The 18,754-nt window shown below is 42.5% G+C and overlaps 2 protein-coding genes across 3 annotated transcripts in view; one reads left to right on the top strand and one right to left on the bottom strand.

Moving 5' to 3' along the window:
• slf2 (SMC5-SMC6 complex localization factor 2) overlaps nucleotides 1-14,624 on the bottom strand; it is a 45,087-nt gene extending 30,463 nt beyond the window's left edge. The window contains exons 1-2 of the mRNA XM_079687960.1: nucleotides 10,909-14,624; nucleotides 10,675-10,778 (exon numbers count right to left, since the gene is read on the bottom strand). Coding sequence (XP_079544086.1) covers nucleotides 10,675-10,778; nucleotides 10,909-11,013 — 209 coding nt within the window. The 5' untranslated portion in view covers nucleotides 11,014-14,624. The remainder of the gene's footprint in view (nucleotides 1-10,674; nucleotides 10,779-10,908) is intronic.
• Nucleotides 356-5,245, top strand: LOC307043483 (uncharacterized protein). Of its 2 annotated transcripts, XM_079687961.1 has the most exons (9): nucleotides 356-2,114; nucleotides 2,256-2,395; nucleotides 2,518-2,719; nucleotides 3,013-3,129; nucleotides 3,242-3,441; nucleotides 3,603-3,750; nucleotides 3,848-4,525; nucleotides 4,731-4,843; nucleotides 4,940-5,245. In XM_079687961.1, exons 1-9 carry the CDS (start codon nucleotides 1,229-1,231, stop codon nucleotides 5,072-5,074), a joined length of 2,619 nt encoding a protein of 872 aa, XP_079544087.1. In that variant the 5' UTR covers nucleotides 356-1,228; the 3' UTR covers nucleotides 5,075-5,245. The 2 variants fall into 2 exon arrangements, with proteins under 2 accessions (XP_079544087.1, XP_079544088.1); XM_079687962.1 differs by lacking the exon at nucleotides 3,013-3,129.
• Nucleotides 14,625-18,754: the final 4,130 nt, after the last annotated feature.

Below are 18,754 nucleotides of genomic sequence, written 5' to 3'. Positions count from 1 at the left end.
TATCAGAGAAGCAGTTTATTTTTTTGAAAATAACCAAGGTATTAAGTATAAAAGAAAGATGTTAAACAGTACATTTTGATTCATTAATATTTGAAAAATGTTTAATGCATCATGGTAACAATTTCACTTTTTTCAGAGAAATTTGTGGTCGCCTGCCTCTGCAAGGACGTTGAAAATGCATCCAGAAGTCATTACCATTGCCCATTTTGCCATTATAGAACCTTCACACGCTCCTCCACCATCATCAATCATTTTAAAAGAAAACATGGTAGGATTTTCTGCATTTAAAAAAATGTAATCTTTATGGCAAGCAGCTTAATCATCCAACTGTATGCTGTTAAATGATAGTGCCTAGTGTGTCAGGTGAAAACAAAACTAATACACAGCTAGATGCAGTAAACTCATATCATAACAAATGTTTTCCAATATGTTGAATATAAGTAATATTTCTGTCTTTATCATTTTTGTATAAAATCACTGCATTCTGCACAAAAATAACATAAGCATTGCATTTACTTATTCAATTTCATAATGCTATTGTGCGCCATATTTAATTATTTGTATTCACATTGTCTTTCTCCTACAGCTCTTACTTCTGAAAAAAAAGGTAATACAAGTCACCTTTTTCCAATCATCTGCTGTGTTTTTATTCAATTTTTATGAAGTGAGTCTTTTATGACAAGTAAGTGCTATGTTGTGCATTCATAACAAATGTTAGAAGTCCCTTGTGATGACATTGCTATGTAATTCAGAAAATTACATGTGAACTGAAAGATAATATACTGCCATGATATTAATTTTTACGATTTCACTGTCATACTGCTGGAACCACCTCCATTGCACTACTGTTGATTAATGAAAATGTTATTTCAAATAAGATATTAATGATGTATGTGAATTCTTTTCCTTAAAATCTTTCCCTGAAATTGGTGTATCATGTCATCATCAGTGATGGGGATTCACCAGCATTGTCATAGATTGCTGTTCCCCATAAGCATTTCTTATAAGTTTACATTTGGACCAATGTTAATAACTGTTTTTGTTGTTGTTGTCTTTTGCAGCGACACCAAGCATCCAAAAACGTAAAGCTGATGACACTGCGGAACACAAGAAGAGGTTAGGTTCTAATCCTAGTGATTTCTCATGTCCCCACTGCACATCTGTGCTAAGTGCACCAAAAAACTTAAGACGGCATATCAAAGATGTGCACAACCTTGATGCTACACCCATGACATGCATAGATGTACGAAATGGAATCTATGTCACTCCAAAATATGACCATAGTCCAGTTTTCCCCATTCATGTCATCAAGTCAACAAAGCCACCAAATATTGACTGTGAGGTTGAGAACTGTCGTACTTTCATGCAGATTGCTTGGTGTTCAGGAAATCCTGGAAAAGAATGTGTACACCTTGAAAGAACAAAAAGTGCCAAACCATATTCACAGCCAGCAGTCCTCACATCCACGTCCTTGCAGGATATGTTAAGCAAAGGGCTGATGTCCTCTGAGTGGGGGACAAAATGTGAAAGACTAAACACTGCTGCAAAAACCAATGGTGTGGACAGTGTGGTTCCTGTTTTCTTTGGAGACGAGGGTTACTCCAAACGGTGTTATTTTTTTTCAGTTTTTACTGATGAAAAAGACAACTGGTGCCGGTTTGGAAGAACCAGAGTGACCTTTGACACAGTGGCAGGACAGTGGAACTGTCAGTGTCAGGGAACTGGAAGATCACATCGATGTATACATCGAATGATGGGAATTTGGTGGATTTTCCAGGAGTCTCCAGGCACCCTAGTCACCTCTGACTTACAAATTGAGGACATAGACGACTTGGAAACACATATGGTCGAGAGCAGCCCTTTCTGTGAGCCACACAATCTCACTTCTCAAAAAGTAACTGTGATGACAGACTATTTATCAACAAAAAAGCGCATCCCGTGCCTGCAGGAGTTACCGTTGGAGCTGAGGACTAAGGAGAGACAAGCACCCCCCTGTTTTGTCCCGTCAGAAGAAACCTGCCCCTACTGTCCAGGGCCCACCCCTCCAGATCTTAATTCCCAACAAATTGTAACCACACAAGCAACGGTGTATGGGATTAAGTATATCAAAAAAGGTAAAACCATTAAAAAAAAGATTCCTTATACGTAGCATGGTATATCCATCCTGATATCTTATAAATATATTTATTTAATGACAACTGTAACAATAACACATGAAAGTAATTTGTATGTGTAATATGTCTTTGAAACAACAGGTGTTTCAGTTGCTGTAAAACAGTGCCCAACATGTGCCAATCTGGTCAGATTCCAAGATTTTTCCACTGGTTTCCACAACTTCAACAACCGGGTCATCTTGACACTGCCACTTTGTGAGCTTCTCCTGTCTGGTTTGGCGGTAAGCTTTGTGTATAACCTAAATAAATACATCGAAGTTTCATGATGTTCAATCTTGCAAAATCATATCTTTGGCAATCATTTTTGATAATGAAGATATCCTGCTATGTTGTTTAAAAACAGAACAAGACAACCACTGGACGCATGCTGGACACTCTGTCATTGTTCAACGACAACCGGTACCACCACCAAATTGTAAGGAGGGCATTCCATCACTTTCTGTCACTGACCAACTTCAAGTTTGACTTTTATTGCCACCAGTGTGGGCACAATCCAGCTGTGGTAGTAGCTGATGCCAACTGGAAACTTGCCTTTGATGTCCCGCGTAAGTGTTGTTGCTTAATGTAATTCAATGATTCATATTATTTTAGCCTATAATAATATGTGAATTAATAATTTATTTTGTATTTTCATAAAGTGATAGGCAAATGGACAAAAGTGTGATTAAAGCATATGCAGGACCCCAGCGAGCTCCAGACTATGTGCATTGTGTCAGGGGGCCCTGAATGCTATATATATATATATATATACATATACACTTTGTGCTAAGTAGATACTGTACTACTCTGCAATAGGTTGTATGATTTGCATGCATTACAAATCATGTTAAACTTTCAGTTGGGACATTTAAAAGGCCTGATCCAGATACCATTTCTGAAAGTGACCTGGAAGTCGATATTGTCAAGGCATGGTCAGAGCTTGACAAGTCACATATAGCCGAAGGCCTCATATCAGGTTTGGACTACACTGTGATAGTAAACTGTATAATGACATCAAGCTGATACTTATATATATATATATATAAAATATTTTAATACCTGCATTGCAATTTTATATGTTTTACTAGGAACATCTGTGGCCAATCCCTTTTCTACTTCTGTTCGCCACTCGACACTGGCACCATGGATGGGAGAAAAAACAAGAGTTGGTAACATTTTACCTAAAACTGAGGCCAAAAAGGCAATAAAAAAAAAAAAAGATGACATCAAGCATCCCAACATCAACATAAATGAAGACATCATACTGGGAATCATTGACTCAAAGAAGGTACACCTTGTGCTAATGTTTCTTTTTTTCTCTCAGACTTTAGACAATGTAGACATAGCCCTCTATGCAGTTCTGTCATTGAAATTGGGTTTTGTCATGCCAGATAATACAATATGTATTGTGGTTTGAATTGATTTAAATGGTCCCTTTCAATCTTTTAGCCTCAAAAAAAGGAACTCCAGGATGCTTGTGATGCTCTGGGTGTGTCCTCAGAGGGATCCATTTCGGATTTGATGAACAGGCTTCTGGAACTCCTTAATTTTAAGGACATTTACCCGAAGCTTTTTGTGAAGTTACAGAAAGCTGGTGGTGAGAAAGAGCTTGACTGGTATTTTTAAATACAAACATTTATTAAACATTGTTTGATTTCCAATAACATGATGTGTCTTTTGTTCCTATTCTTTAGGTGGTGTCCTTCATTTCTCCTGTGTACATGGCATAGTGTACTACATGAACATTCTGTTTTGGACGGAGTCGGCAAGAGACCATACTGATGGTCTTCTTAGTTTCAAGCACTTTCCGACCTGCTACATTTCGGATGTAGCAGGTCAGGTTGCTCGACACACCAACAACCGCACCAAACAGCTTCTCTTCCAACCAAACGATGGAAGACTCTGTGCACGAACCCTTGATAACATCGAACTGGCAGCCAACAGGCAACTACACGTTGACATGCAGTGGGTGAAGAATCTGAGGTCTCCATTACCACTGCAAGAAAGCCCAGATAGTGACAGATTCACAGCAGTACATCCTATAACAGGAACATGTGAACGATTCTCTCTGTATGACAGATTTCATCAGAAAAATCAAAAACGCCCAGAAGAGAAGTTGAGAAGCCTGAACATTTGCCCCACCCTCCGTACAGAGGTGAACTCTTCAGTGGCAGAGCAACTGAATCGTGAACTGTCAGCTGTTAAATATTCATTGTGCCAAATGAAAGAGCCACAATTCAAACAAACTCTGAGGGTTTTGTTTGAGTTGCACAACGACAAAATCAACAACAGTTTTAAGGCACAAATGGAGGCCATGTGCAACACCCAGCTGTCTATTGGACTGCATGGAATGCTGGGATTGCAATCTGCTGGTAAGTTTTGGAAAATGATGATATAACATAATAATTGATAATAATTTCCGAGTTGTGAAAGTGCTAAAAAAAAGTGCCATAACCTTCAACTGGATCTTATTGTGTAAAAGCATAATCCTTACATGGTAGTAAACATGTTCATCATATTATTTTGTTATTATTTTATGACAATTACTAATATATATTTTTTGTGCTATTTTTACAGAGGGGAAGGATAATCTTCATGCTAATCCAGCCAGCAATCCTAAAATCCATCTTCAAAATACTGTTACATCTTCATTTCTGGCACAGTCATATGCGACAGATTTAAAGGACAAGGTGAATAAACACACCCCTCTACCATTTCTTTTTCTTTAAATAACTTTAATTAAGCAGTTAACACTCGTCATTTTGTAATAATGTTTGTATTTAAAGAAAAACTCATGGAATTGTTATCTGGATGTCGGAATGAACAACAACACCTGGCAGAAATCTCAAGGCGTTTCCCAGTATCCAGAAAGGACATTCAGAGTGTTTGCCCTCCAGAGTTGTTGGGACAGTCCTCAGTAAACATGCCATGGCTGACTGATGATGTAAGTGCAGATAAATAATCTTGCTTTGGAAGCTCCAGAAATGTTTACCTAATACTGATCAAAAAAGTGTGAAAAACGAAACAATGAAAAAGATTTTTTATTATAACATGTATTTTCCTTGACAGGCAGTTAACTATCGTGTGGCACAACTGGCTCAAGAGAACAAGGTAATAGATTGAACATTTCCCCATTTCCCCACATTCCCCATATATATATATATATATGTATATATATAGAGAGAGAGAGAGAGAGAGAGAGAGAGAGAAAAACAGCCATTAAGTTACTATTCAACAATCATCAAGTTTGCGTATGAAGTCAAATACCTACATTAATTTATTACCTTAAAAGTGTAATGTTGATGCAGGTAAATGGTAAGTTTAGGTTATTAGGCAAGAAGCCAGTACTGTATGAGAACTAAGCTGTTTAGCGCCTTACAATGGCGTTTAGTAGTGCACTAGCTACCAACGAATAGAGCATGGCACCGCAGTAGGATGTATTTTAAAATGCTAGCAGTGGGCGTGCTTACACTGACATTTAATATCAAGGTTTAACATTTTAGACAATCGGGTATATCGTTGCATTATCCCTTGACCCAAAGTCAGAAGTAACTTAATCATTAATGTGTTTCACTGCACTATTTTCACTGTCTCATGGCATATCAAAGTTTAGCTATTCAACTTAGCTTAGAATGGCGTTTAGCGCCGATCTAAGAATGGTGAACACACGAGAGCAGGTGCATTTGCTAATGTAATGTAAATGATTATTATCAAGATTTAACATTATTGACAGTCGGATATAATTGTTACATTTCCCCTTTACCCGAAGGCAAAAGTTATTTCGAGCATTTCAGCTAAAACTATGTGTTAATATTAACAAATATACCTTGCACTGGCTGTGCAGCTGCGGGTGATGGTCTCGTAGATGAGTGAGCAAATTCGATGTGTTGCTCCCTTTCGCGGATACCTTCCGCCGGCATGTCCTGCACACGGGGGCACCGTCCTCCACCAGTTGCCCCTCGGAGTTTTTTAAATATCCAAAGTAGGACCACACTTCTGATCTTCTGCGCTTAGAAGGTGGAAAAATGGTACCATCGCGGCTTCCTTCTTCTGCTGCCATGCTTAAAGTGAGAGAGTGTGATAAAAGAACCTAGGACTAGTGGCGCCTGCGAACGTTCGAAAGTGTCACGTGTGTGGTGTAGAGCTCTAGTAACGCACATAGATAACATTATGTTTTGAAATGCAAAGTATTTAGCGCGGTAACAGTGTAATACAGTGTAACCGTGGGAGTATTAGGGAAATGAAAGCTCTCCCGGTGTAACGGTGTGCGGTAATTTAACCCACCGACATAACACCGTGTTTTGAAATTCAGAAGGTTATCTCACCGTCAAAATATTTTAGCGCGGTTACCGTCTACACCGGTAACCGTGACACCCCTACTAATAATATATCTTGAGTATTATCATAAAAATAGCACGTTTATTTATTTTAACAAACCACGTTCTCCAAGTAAAATCTGAACATATGTTTAATCTTTTTTAAAAATATGATCGGACCATCAGTAACAGATCATCAGTCTTGTGTACAGATCAGTCCGATAAAGTCATGCCAAAACAGCGACATTTTACGCGATAAATACGGGTTTAAATATCAGCATTTGCCACGGAAGGCGGGTCGCAGCTACCGTAAACCTTCTCTTAACTCTTAACTTGTGGCATTTACTTGCCACGGCAAGTTGTGGCATATACTTGTCACGGCAAGTTGTGGCATATATAAGTTGTGGCATATACTGGCATGGTTGTGACATTTACTTGCCACGGCAAGTTGTGGCTGTGGCATATACTTGCCACAGATACCACATCTGTGGCATATACTTGCCACAGATACCACGGAGTAGCGGCCTCTGTGGCAGATGCCGGAAGTACTTGCCACTGCCTGCAGATGCCACGAAATGAGCCAGGCCCTACTGAAAACTGACCTGTCGCTGGACGTCCCACACTCTTCTACGCTCAATGCGCTCTCCTCTCCTACTGAATCTTCCTGCTGTAAGCCAGCTGATGTCGCGGTTCCGCTCGCCTCTTGCTCCGGCTGTTGTACCGGGCTAGTTGATGCCAGGGTACCCACCCGTTGCTGTTGGTGGTCCACCTGGCTGACGGTAGCTGGCTCCTGTTCCGGCTTGCGGTGAACCTGACCCGCTGCCCGGGCTTGGCTAGCTGTCGGTTAGCTAACTGGCTAGCTGTTGCGGCGCTAACCTCCTCCTGGTTTTGACCATCAACATGACCGCTGCAGCTGCCCTCGTCGCTGCTTGTGGAGGCTTTTCTGACTCGTTTTGAAGTGTCTATTACCTCTTCCTTCTTTTTGAAGAAAGACAGTAAATTTAACTGTCTTTTTGACATGCTTGCATTGAATCACCGTTTCTTCCTCTCTGCGACGTGCTCCTCATGTGGCGAATTTCAAAAGTGAAAGACGTTTGTCCGTTGGTCCAGCTTTTCAGTGCGTCAACACAGATCTCCGACTCTTTCAAATCTTAATCTTAATAAACGACATGAAATTCTTGGGATTTTTTCTGTAAATTAATATCTGCATATTTTATTTCATTTTAACCATTTACATTTTTATTTTTTGTGAGAGGTACCGGATCTGCCCAAATAGGTGCCGGAACACAGGGTGGCCAAAATGAAGAGGTGCCGGATCCTGTTCCGGCAGGATCCGGCTCAAATTAACCACTGCCTACATGTATACAAACCTGCGGCGGCGGAAACCCCTCTTGTCTGTCAGTGAGTGTGATTATTTTATAAAAGTAACAAAGTAACGCGTGTCGGGGCAATGTTAGTAACTGTAGTGTGATTACTGAATTATAAAAGTAACGCGTTTTACTTGGAGAACGTGGTTTGTTATAATAAATAAACGTGCTATTTTTATGATAATACTCGGCATCTTGAGGCAACTCCCGTTCAGCATGCGCAAATGCCACGGCAAGTTGTGGCATCTCTGGCATATACTTGCCACAGATACCACGGAGTAGCGGCCTCTGTGGCAGATGCCGGAAGTACTTGCCACTGCCTGCAGATGCCACGAAATGAGCCAGGCCCTACTGGAGAATACCGCAGATCCTTTATCTTACCTCTTTCTAATCTACACACATACAAGTATTTAACTGAAGTTACACAACAGTGTTGTTGATACAGAGTTGGAGTTTATTCACTCATCACATACTACAGTGGGTAATGTTTTCAAGAAACATTGAACAGTGCTGCCACATATGACACAGGAAAAAAAGAAAAGACTCTGAACCCTTTCTTTGTCATTATACAAAAATAGTGTTGCTACAAAAGTATAAATTAGGCTTACTAATAAAATAAGACAACTCAGATCTGAAGCTACACAGGAATCTGCTGCCAAAGTGCAATAAAAAATAAAAAGTTAATAGACTCTCACTTGTCGTGAATATTTTAAACTTGTCAATACTGCAAAGATGTACAATGAGAGTAATCAATAATAAACTGGTGAAAGCAAGCAGCGTTTTCTTTCGTTGGTTCTTTATTTGAAGCGCTTCAAAGGTATATGTCTCACAGAGTACAGAGTAGTCTGCAGGAGTGCACACAGGGTATAATGTGTGTGTGTGTTTTATAGAGGACTGTTGCTGTGCAGGAAGTAAAAGAGATAAGACTTTCCTTAGAAAACTGTTATCTTACAATGCTCTCATAGGGAGGGCCACATCCTCCAGGTACGACCTTGGCGGGATGCTACCGTGTGGTACAACAGGTCGAGTTGACCAAACAATTTCTAAGCATAATATCATCATTTGGTTTTACTATATAAAGTAATATAAGAAATTGCCACTACATTCCCCCCTTTTGATCATACTCTGATCAATCATGAAAATAAAACAAATGACAGGATAGACTAATATAACACATCAATGAATACAACCTGGTTTAAATAAACACATCATAAACATATCATGGAAAGTGGCTGTTTTTGTGGAGGACAGACTCTGTATGTGGAAAGCAAAAGAATACTGAAACGAGGGAATGGCAATTTTACACACAATTTTACAGTTCGGTGTCTGACTCTTCAGTGTCGGAATCAGTGGGGGCTGATTCTGGGTTGGTCGTAACATTGTCAGTGGTTTGAAGGAGAGCGGTGTATTGTACAAATGCAGAGGAGATCATACTTTTCAGGTGGGCGTTAGCTAATTCTTGTCCGAGGGGCTCCATCTTCAATCACTCGCCAGTGATCAGGCACAAAGTTTATGTTCTTGGTGTTGTCGTCTGCTTCGTGGATTAGTCTAGTCTGACTGAGCCCGTGCCTTCATGACCATGTCAATTAAACCCCACACCATGACGGCACAGGCAAGGAACCAGAGGCATATGAAAAAGCACAGCTGGCCGTCGCCCATGAGTCTTGTGTGTGGTACTAGAGTGTATATGCTGCGTGTGTGGTGCTGGTGGTGACTTGGCACGTCACTTCTCGTTGTCTGTTTCTACTGGACCGGCTAGACTGGGGCGGAGATGACAGCTTTGCAGTGGCTCGCGTGGACCCACGTGGCTCTCTCGGCGACCTTGACCGCTGTCTGGGTGACGAGAAGCACCTGGTAGGGACCTTGCCAACGGCTGGATCTCCAGCTCTTTCTCCGGAAGTCCTTGACCAGCATGAAGTCGCCTGGTTGGATACGGTGGAGTGGACCAGTAGCAGGGGTAGGTAGAGCTGCCGCTACTTGGCGTCTGATATCTGCTAAATTGGATGACAGGTTAACACAATATGACAACATAGCATCCTCACACAAAGTTGTGGAGGGGAGAGGACATCCTGGCGCCTTGATCCCAATCTGTGGAGGAGCTGCAAAAAGGATCTCAAAAGGGCTGAGTTGACTCCTTGTTCGTTTCCGCATTCTCATGTACATCAGCACAATGGGCAGGGCTTGTGTCCAGGATAAACCTGTGTCTGCGCAGCATTTTGCTAGCTTGTTTTTGATTGTACCGTTCTCTCTTTCCACCGCACCACCACTCTGTGGATGGTAAGCACAATGCTTTCTGATGTCCATGCCAAGGTATTCTCCTATCTGTGCAATGGCCTCATTTGCTAAATGTGAACCATTGTTGCTAGAGATCTTGCTTGGTATCCCCCATCTAGGAATAATTTCCCTTAGTAAAGCTTTAGCCACAGCATTTGCTGTCTGTGCGTTTACCGGAAATGCTTAACCCATCTGGACCACATGTCAACCATTACAAGACAGTGTTTCTTACCCTCTGATGGACTAAGTTCGATGAAATCCAGGAGGAAACAGGGATGTTAACAAACGAGTGTGCGTGTGGTGCGAGAGGAATCAGAGTGGCTGCTTTGCAGCTGAGTCAGCAGCAGCATTTCCTAATGAAACGGGGTCAGTGTTGCTGGTGTGTGCAGCACATTTACATACTGCAACCTCAGACGGGAGCAGAATGGCGTCCAATAAGCTTACAACTAGGACATGGTTAAGCACTGGCTTACCGTCAGATTTCAGGAATTGTCTACACTTCTAGATAGCCCCAAAATCATGTACTACCCCGAAGTCATAACGTGAGTCAGTGTAGATATTTACAGATTTGCTTTTTGCAAAAGTGCAGGCCTCAGTGAGTGCTTCGAGCTCTGCTGTTTGTGCTGAGAGGTGGCATGGGAGCGGTCCGGAACAGAGCACAGCGGAATCTGAAAAAAACCCATAGAAACCCACCCGATTAGTGCCCACAGGGTCACGAGAGGCGGATCCATCAACATACAAAATGAGGTCAGGGTTGGTCAGGTGTACATCTTTTAAGTCAGGTCTGGGAGTACATACAATAAGAAGCTCTGCAACACAGTCATGTTCGTCACCGTCTTCTGGGAGTGGCATAAGAGATGCTGGGTTCAGAGTGGTACAGCGTTTGACTTCAACATTAGGCATGTCTAACAGGCATGTGTGATACCTAAGACAACGTGCAGCAGAGAGGTGTGATGTTCTCTGTTCACAGAGGATGAGAGAAACAGCATGTGGAACCAACAGCGTTAAAGGTGCATAACCTACAATGTCACGTGAGGAGTTGAGAGCTTTTTCAGCTGCAGCAACTGCACAGAGACATTTTGGCAGGTCAGCAGCTACAGGGTCTAGCTTGGAGGAAAAATAGGCAACAGGCCTCTGTTTCCCCCATGATCCTGAAGGAGAACTGAGGTCATACACCCATCGCGATGTTCATCCACTGCCTGTGTAAAAGGCTTGGTAGGATCAGGTAGACCTAGCGTCAGCGGGGATTGGGGAGCCAGCTTCATGTTAATGAAGGCTTCGTCTGCTTCCGGCGTCCATACAAGGCGATCTGCAGGTTTCAAACCGGTGACATGCGTGATTGTACGGAGTGGCTGTTCGAGCGGAGAATAGTTAGGAATGAATGACCTGCAGTATTAACACCTACCCAAAAATAACATCATCTGTCGCTTAGTGACAGGTTTTGGCAGGGCAGCCAATGATGCAATACGCTTATCTGAAAACGTTTTTCCCTCTCCTGAAATGATGTGACCCGGAAATGTAACTGTCTTTTGCACATACTGAAGTTTAGACAAACTGGCCTTGTGGCCCTCGGCTGTGAGGTGTTTTAACAAGGAAATGGTATCAGCTTCACATTGTTCTGCTGTGGGCGTGCAAATCATGAGGTCATCAACATATTGTATGAGAGCGGTGCCTTTGGAAACTTATAGAGAGGCCAAACTTGTACACAATGCTTGGTTGTACACAGTGGGAGATTCACAGTAGCCTTGACACAAATGTGTGAATGTGTATGGCTTATCATCATATTCAAATGCGAACCAAAATTGGCTGTCTTTGTGTACAGGGACACTGAAAAATGCATTTGAGAGGTCTACAACAGTGAAAAATGCTGCAGAGCCTGGAACCTGAGAAAGAATGAGATAAGGATTTGGAACGAGCGGCGCGCGTGCATGTACAGCTTCATTTACAGCTCGTAAATCCTGCACAAATCTCCATCCGTCAGGGGGTTTGTTACGGATCTTTTTAACCGGAAAAACAGGAGTGCGGAATTGAGAATCATTACATGCAACAATGACCCCTTGTTTAAGCAGAGAGGTAAAAACTGGACGAATGCCATCAATGGCTTCACGTTTTTAATGGGTACTGGGGTTGGTTGGGACGGTACGTAGACTTTGGAGTGATTACAACAGGTTCGGGAGAGCGGATTAAACCTACTTCATATTTGTGAGCTGCCCAGAGTGTGGGAGGCACATCTGAAAGCGCGGCAGGAAGCTCAGAAATATGAGAATTACCCGTAAAGGTGGGAAAAGTGGCATTACCAACGTCATCAATCTCAACCAACAGCAATGTGCGCAGAACGGCTACGTTCGTGCAAATTTTCATTTTATACACGTCATGTGACATAGAGTACATGACATATTCTGTGTGTGTAGGTGCCCAATCAGTGGCTGACTCCCAAACTTTAACGAGTGGACCCAAATCCCTCCATCTATCAGTGGGGCCCCTTGCTAGTGAAATGTGCGGGACCGCCCCTGGGATTTGATACAGCTTGTGTTGTGTGGGTGTGAGTGTGACAGAAATAGCGCTGCGCAGGGAGCTCCAATACATTGTTTCAAGCATGATGTTATCATTTACACATTTCAACAGAAACTGTTTATCATAGTATTTGCATGTATCATCAGAAACGCTAGCAGTGCAATGTAAATGAGAAGCCTCCATGAATACAGCCAGTGAGGAGACACGCTGAAGGGCCAAACGCAACAGTTTCTGAGAATCAGGAAATGTTGCAAGCCATTGATACACATACAACAATTCTTCGTCAAATTAGAGTTTTTGGACCATCGAGGGAGATGTTCGTCTGACTTTTAGACCCTCATTTGTAGAAACCGGAGGATAAGATCTCTGCCCAGTAAATGTATCGGCAGACAGATGACAGAAGGAAACTGTGTTTGACTGATGTGGGAAATGGGTGGCTGTCATCACCGTTATCTTTACACTGGACTGGTACTGAAAACTTCTCCTTTATAGTTACACCTGCCGCTTACACCTTGCTCCTATTGAGTGGATAAATACTACTAAATTTACAATTTGGCAAATCTGCCATTTTTATCACTGAGTGTGTGGCCCCTGAGTCAACCAGAAAAGTTAAATCAGTGCCCATAATTGTCAATGTGAGTGTTGGACATTTCTTAAATGAGGCTTTGTCATAATTTACATATGTGCTTACAGTGGGTGTAGGTGCACACTCTACTCTATCAATAGCTTGCATAATGTGTGTGTGTATCACTTCCCTTTTTTGAAGCTCCAGGCTGAAATTCCGTCTCACTCGATTGGGCCCCTTCCTCCCTTTTCTGGTGTAGGTCAGCCTGATTGTGAATGGCCACGTCCTTGTTGTCCCCCTCTGCCTCCGCTGCCAGTGTTCTGTGGGCAGACCCGGATCCAATGTTCAACACTGCCACACTTAAAACATCTTTCGTCGTTTGAAGGTCTTGCTTCTCGTCCTCTGCCTCGGAAAACCTCCTCTGTCTCTCCCTCGGTATTGTGAGCGGCCAGCATTCTGTGCGGCTTGCGCTGTGGCTGTGAGTCCGTTGAAGAAGGCATTACTGAGGTGTGTCTCTCAAACGCCCGCTTGGTCCCCTAGGGCATCAGGTTTGTTTATCCCGCTGTTGTCCCGGAATACTCGGGCCTGATGGGGGTGGACGAGCTTGGAGTTGACGGGGAGTCTGCTGACTGCATGGCTGGGGCTTGTAGTGGCGGGGGAGGTGGTTGAGGTGAGCCAGCCGGATTGCCAGGGTTGTACGCCGGGGGAGGGAAAGGAAGGATACCCAGATTCGAGGAGAGGGTCATTCAGGCCTGCAATGGAAAGATACAGAGATGTCTGGAGTTTACATGGTTTTGGAAATTCTTTCTTTTCCTTCTTTTCTTCACATTCATCTTCAACCTTAATATTTTCTTTGACACTGAGGCTACTGCCTCCTTTTGCGACATTCTGCTTCATCCTCCCAATATTTCAAACACTTTCTGTGACTTTCTATTTTATCGAACTCTTTTACTTCAACTTTATTTTTCTTCCTCATATCATCCTCATGAACTTGTAATGTTTCCTTTAGGTCTTTAATTTTTACTCAAAGAACCTCCCTTTGGAAATCCGAACATTTCCTTCCATATTTCCAACTCTGATAAGCTGTCTTCACCATATTTTGCTCGCATGACATCTACAATTGGGCCCTCAGGAGGTTGGCCTGCCCCCCTACTCTGCTTTGTCCCCATGGAGAAAGTCTTTAAGTGTTATCAAAACACCCCGTGTTACCAAAACACTATTTTTCACCCCTCGGTGATGTGATATTTGTTCCCCAGTACAAATCACACAAAAACTGATCGTAAAACCTTTTACGACGGATATACCAAATATCCTACTTTTGAGCAGCCCGCCTTATAAATGTCATGGAGGTTAATTACGTTTTACTTTTAAACAATTAAAAATTGTACATCTCACAGAGCATTGAAGGCCTTTTGAGTTCATTGAATCTTGTGAAGTCAATCGGTTTCACCCCGGCGCCGGTCCTCTCGTCCCGTACGTTTTCTGTCGAGGTAGAGGAGAATCCGAGGATCAGAGACAGATGGACTTTGAATTGGAATAGATACAAAAATAATCATCCTCCCACTCTGAGTGAAAATTATATATGTTGGGCTGTCACTCCTGTTGAAACGGACGTTGTTGTGTTGGCGCAGCGCCACGAGCGCCAGGATGAATTGTCGGAGCGGCGCCAGGAGCACAAGGAGTGCCAGGATGAGCGACAAACCTCTTTTCAGAATGGGTTTCTGAAAGTGCTTTCCCAGCTAGTGAAAGCCAACAGGTCTTCCCCCCTATAGTTGCCACTGTTAACAATAACTTTGCACTAAACTTTGTCTGCTGCTGAGCCTATCCCTACCTGGGGCAGTCCATTTTGTATTAGGGGAGAGTGGGGTAAATTGAGGCATTTTTTTGTTGTGCTGTCCTCTAAGCCAGGGGTTCCTAAAGTGGGGATCGCGAGGCCCCGAGTGGGGGTCGCGAGATGATTACAAAATTAAAATGGAAAATAAAATAAAAATGTATTCATTTTTTGAGATTTTTAAAAATGTTTTTATTATTATTAATACGTTTGCATAGACATTTTCAGGGGCGGACTAGCCATCTGTATAATTTCCCCGCAACGAGGCTCCCCCTTTGACAGCCTCTGATCATCAACAGACTTCATGCAATGCTTCATCAGATGCATATATTAGATAATAATCTCTATCTCACACACACACATCTAAATCTACTTTCAGCATGGATAAATGTTCATAAAACAGATTACAAATCGCCTGAAAATGGTACAAACAAGTGGCAACATGCTTAATGGAGGTGTTGCACTGGGCTATATCATGCAATCGAAAGTGAAACTCGCTCCATTAGGGAGATATTCCCGCGAGAGTGCGGAAAACTGAAATGAATTCACTAGTCGTCCCCCCCCCCCGTCGACAGGGGGTCGCCAGTCTCTGGCAATGTTATTTTGGGGGTCGCGGGATGAAAAGTTTGGGAACCCCTGCTCTAAGCAAGGAGAAATGACACATAGTAAAAATGAAAACACACACCTATAATTCAGGATGTCTCCTATCAATGGCATTGATAATAATTAATATTTGATCAAGGGCAATAAAAACATTACTTCTTTAAAAAAAAATGACATGACAGCCGATAGCTGACATCTAGAACATTTACATTTACTTTGACAAGCAAAAAACGTTTTTTTGTAAAAATGTTTACTTAACAGACCACAATGAGCATCTCTCTTTCACAGGCAATGAGAAATGGGTGGCGCTTGCATAATTTCTGGTCACTTTATTACAACTATAAGGCATTGCCTGGTTACAGGGGGTGGTTCAACTTACCCACTGGCTCAACTTATCCCCTTCTCACCTATTGTTATTATATTGCCACTATATTGTTATTATATTGTCTTGATACAACTGACACTTTATATTGAAAATGTCAACTTACATTTACAACTTCTATTTTATTTACATTAAAAATGTTTAACTTATATTTACTACTGTTATGTCTTGAGTGTGCAATAAAAGAGAGCCTACATGGCGATTAAACAGATCCTGTATCTTGCTTATTTCTCCTTTGACACTTTATCTTTACAGTGACCTGCGTAGCATCCTATCCATCACATGTAAATGATTATTCTGATACCATCATGTTTCATTGGTTATAAACTGGTGAAGCTTTATTTATTATGTCGGGCCCTCGCGTCCGTGCGCCCGTCGGGGGAGGGCGGCCGGTTGTCCCGGTGTCAAGCAGACGCGCGCGAGTCCTCCGAAATGAGCCGTTCGTCATTTGTCTAATTTTTGCGTCCCCGACTCCCAGATCCTCCGGCAGCGACCCGGAAACGGATGTCGTCGCGCCGTCTCGAAGGAAAACTGATTTCTCTAAGGGCTCGTTGAGGATCGATTATCGAGGAGGCTGTCTGGAGGAGCCGTAACCAAGGATACACTGATTTAGAGGAGAGAGGAGGGAGGAGTATCTTTGGAGGAGCTATAACCGAGGGTACAAAGATGTAGAGGAGAGAAGAGAGAGGAGTATCTCTGGAGGAGCTATAACCGAGGGTACACTGATGTATTCTCCGGAGTCGATTTCAGCCAACAGTGATGTTTAAAAGAGGCGTGACGCATGGCTGGACTTATGTCAATGAAGCACAGCTCTGCAAACTGTTCCCGTTGTGATTATAAGTTATTTAAGAAGATCAAATGTGCATCAGACTTTCTGCCCTTTACCATTTGTTTACTCTCCCCTGGATTTTAGGCAATTCTTTTTTTAATACAACTGCTTTCATTGTGACGCGATGTTTACAGTGAGAACAGCTACTGAGGTCAGTGTAGAAAGCAGAACAGTGTGTATAATATATATTGCTCAATAATATATGTAACAGGCCTACATTTCACACTTTATTTGTAGGCTTTAGGAGATATTTACAAATAAACAGTAGATATTTTTCATGAAACCATATAGTGCTACACATAATAAAATATACAAGGGCTGTAGCCTGATATTTATTATATGCTTTAGGAGCTGATTGTGTTTGTTGTACAATGAGTAGGTGTGTGTGTGTGTGTGTGTGTGTGTGTGTGTGTGTGTGTGTGTGTGTGTGTGTGTGTGTGTGTGTGTGTGTGTGTGTGTGTGTGTGTGTGTGTGTGTGTGTGTGTGTGTGTGTGTGTGTGTGTGTGTGTGTGTGTGTGTGTGTGAGAGTTGATGCACCGGGCAGGCAGGCGGGTCTCAGTGGCTTAAGGTAGTATGTGACATACGTATAAATGGTCAAAAATTGTACATTCTCCGTTAACCTACGAACGCTCCCCGTTCGAGTGAAGGACTATTCCTTCGCAATGTAGCATGACATTGGATATGCGCTTAAAGGTGGGGTAGGTAATGTTGTGTTATTCAATAATACACGTGAGTTCAACTGTCACAATTACGCGTCCTTTTATTGGTAGCTCACATGCTTGTACAACCCTAGCTCACATACTGGTACCATTTCCCGTCCCCTGCCTATGACGTCACTGACCCGTGGCCGTAGGGCTTCACTACTATTGGCTGACAAACACACACAGCACAATAACACCACAGGTAATTTTGGAGAAACCAGCTCGAGTGCGCTAGAATTTGAAAATACACAGCCGGAACAAATCTGCCACTTCCTTACAGAGCCCCTCCTCCAACACACACGAACGCGCACATGACCAATGAGGGCACGAGATAAGTTTGTGCTCAGATGGAAGGCTGATCGGCAGGTAGGCCATCCAGTTATTTTAGCCGGGCCGGCTAAAATGATTGGTCCTGCTTTTTACAGTACCACAGCTTCCAGAGATGAATTTTTTTTTATGGATCTTTTGTCAAAGCACTTCAGATATTCATTGCTATCGGGATGTTAAGAGCATTCCATGGAATATAACAAAAAGTGTATCTCGAGCCGGTTTCTCAAACTTACCTATCCCACCTTTAGATTGTCGTGGATTGGAATTTTTCCGATCATTTCCGTAGGAGGAGTTTGCAAAAATGTGCTTAAAATGCATGAAAAACGCACATTCTTCAATATTGTCAACTTCCTGGGGGGCGGGGCTAATAAAAGCAAATTACAAACATGTCCGCAATCATAAGAGCAATATGTATACAGGTGAATATTGGAAAAACTATATGCGAATAGTTTGGAGTAATTTGGAGTAATTTGCGACATGTAAATCATCAAAAATTGTGTATTCGCTGTTAGCTTACGACCTCCACGATTGAGCTATCAAAAAATGTCTTCGCAATTTAGCATCATATTGGATAGGGGATGAACTTGTCCTGGATTGGAATTTTTCGATCAATGCCCTAGGAGCAGTTCGCAAGAATGTGCTTAAAATGCGTGAAAAACACACATTTTTCAAAATGGCCGACTTCCTGGGGGGCGGGGCTAATGGAAGCTGTTAGGCTTGTTTGAGACAAGCGAGACCGATGCAGACCTGCACTGATGGTTAGTCATTTTGTCCGACTTGCTCTGGAGGCTCGCCTACATGAGACGTTGAAATCTCGCGGGACAAAGACATGGATGCGCGCATGTCAACTTTACGCTGCTCGGGTCTCGTCCATTATCAACACAACGCA

The sequence above is a fragment of the Notothenia rossii genome (assembly GCF_949606895.1).
Source record: "Notothenia rossii genome assembly, chromosome: 6".
In the NCBI taxonomy this organism is placed as follows: Eukaryota; Metazoa; Chordata; class Actinopteri; order Perciformes; family Nototheniidae; genus Notothenia; species Notothenia rossii.
This window is presented reverse-complemented; position numbering and strand designations above follow the sequence as displayed.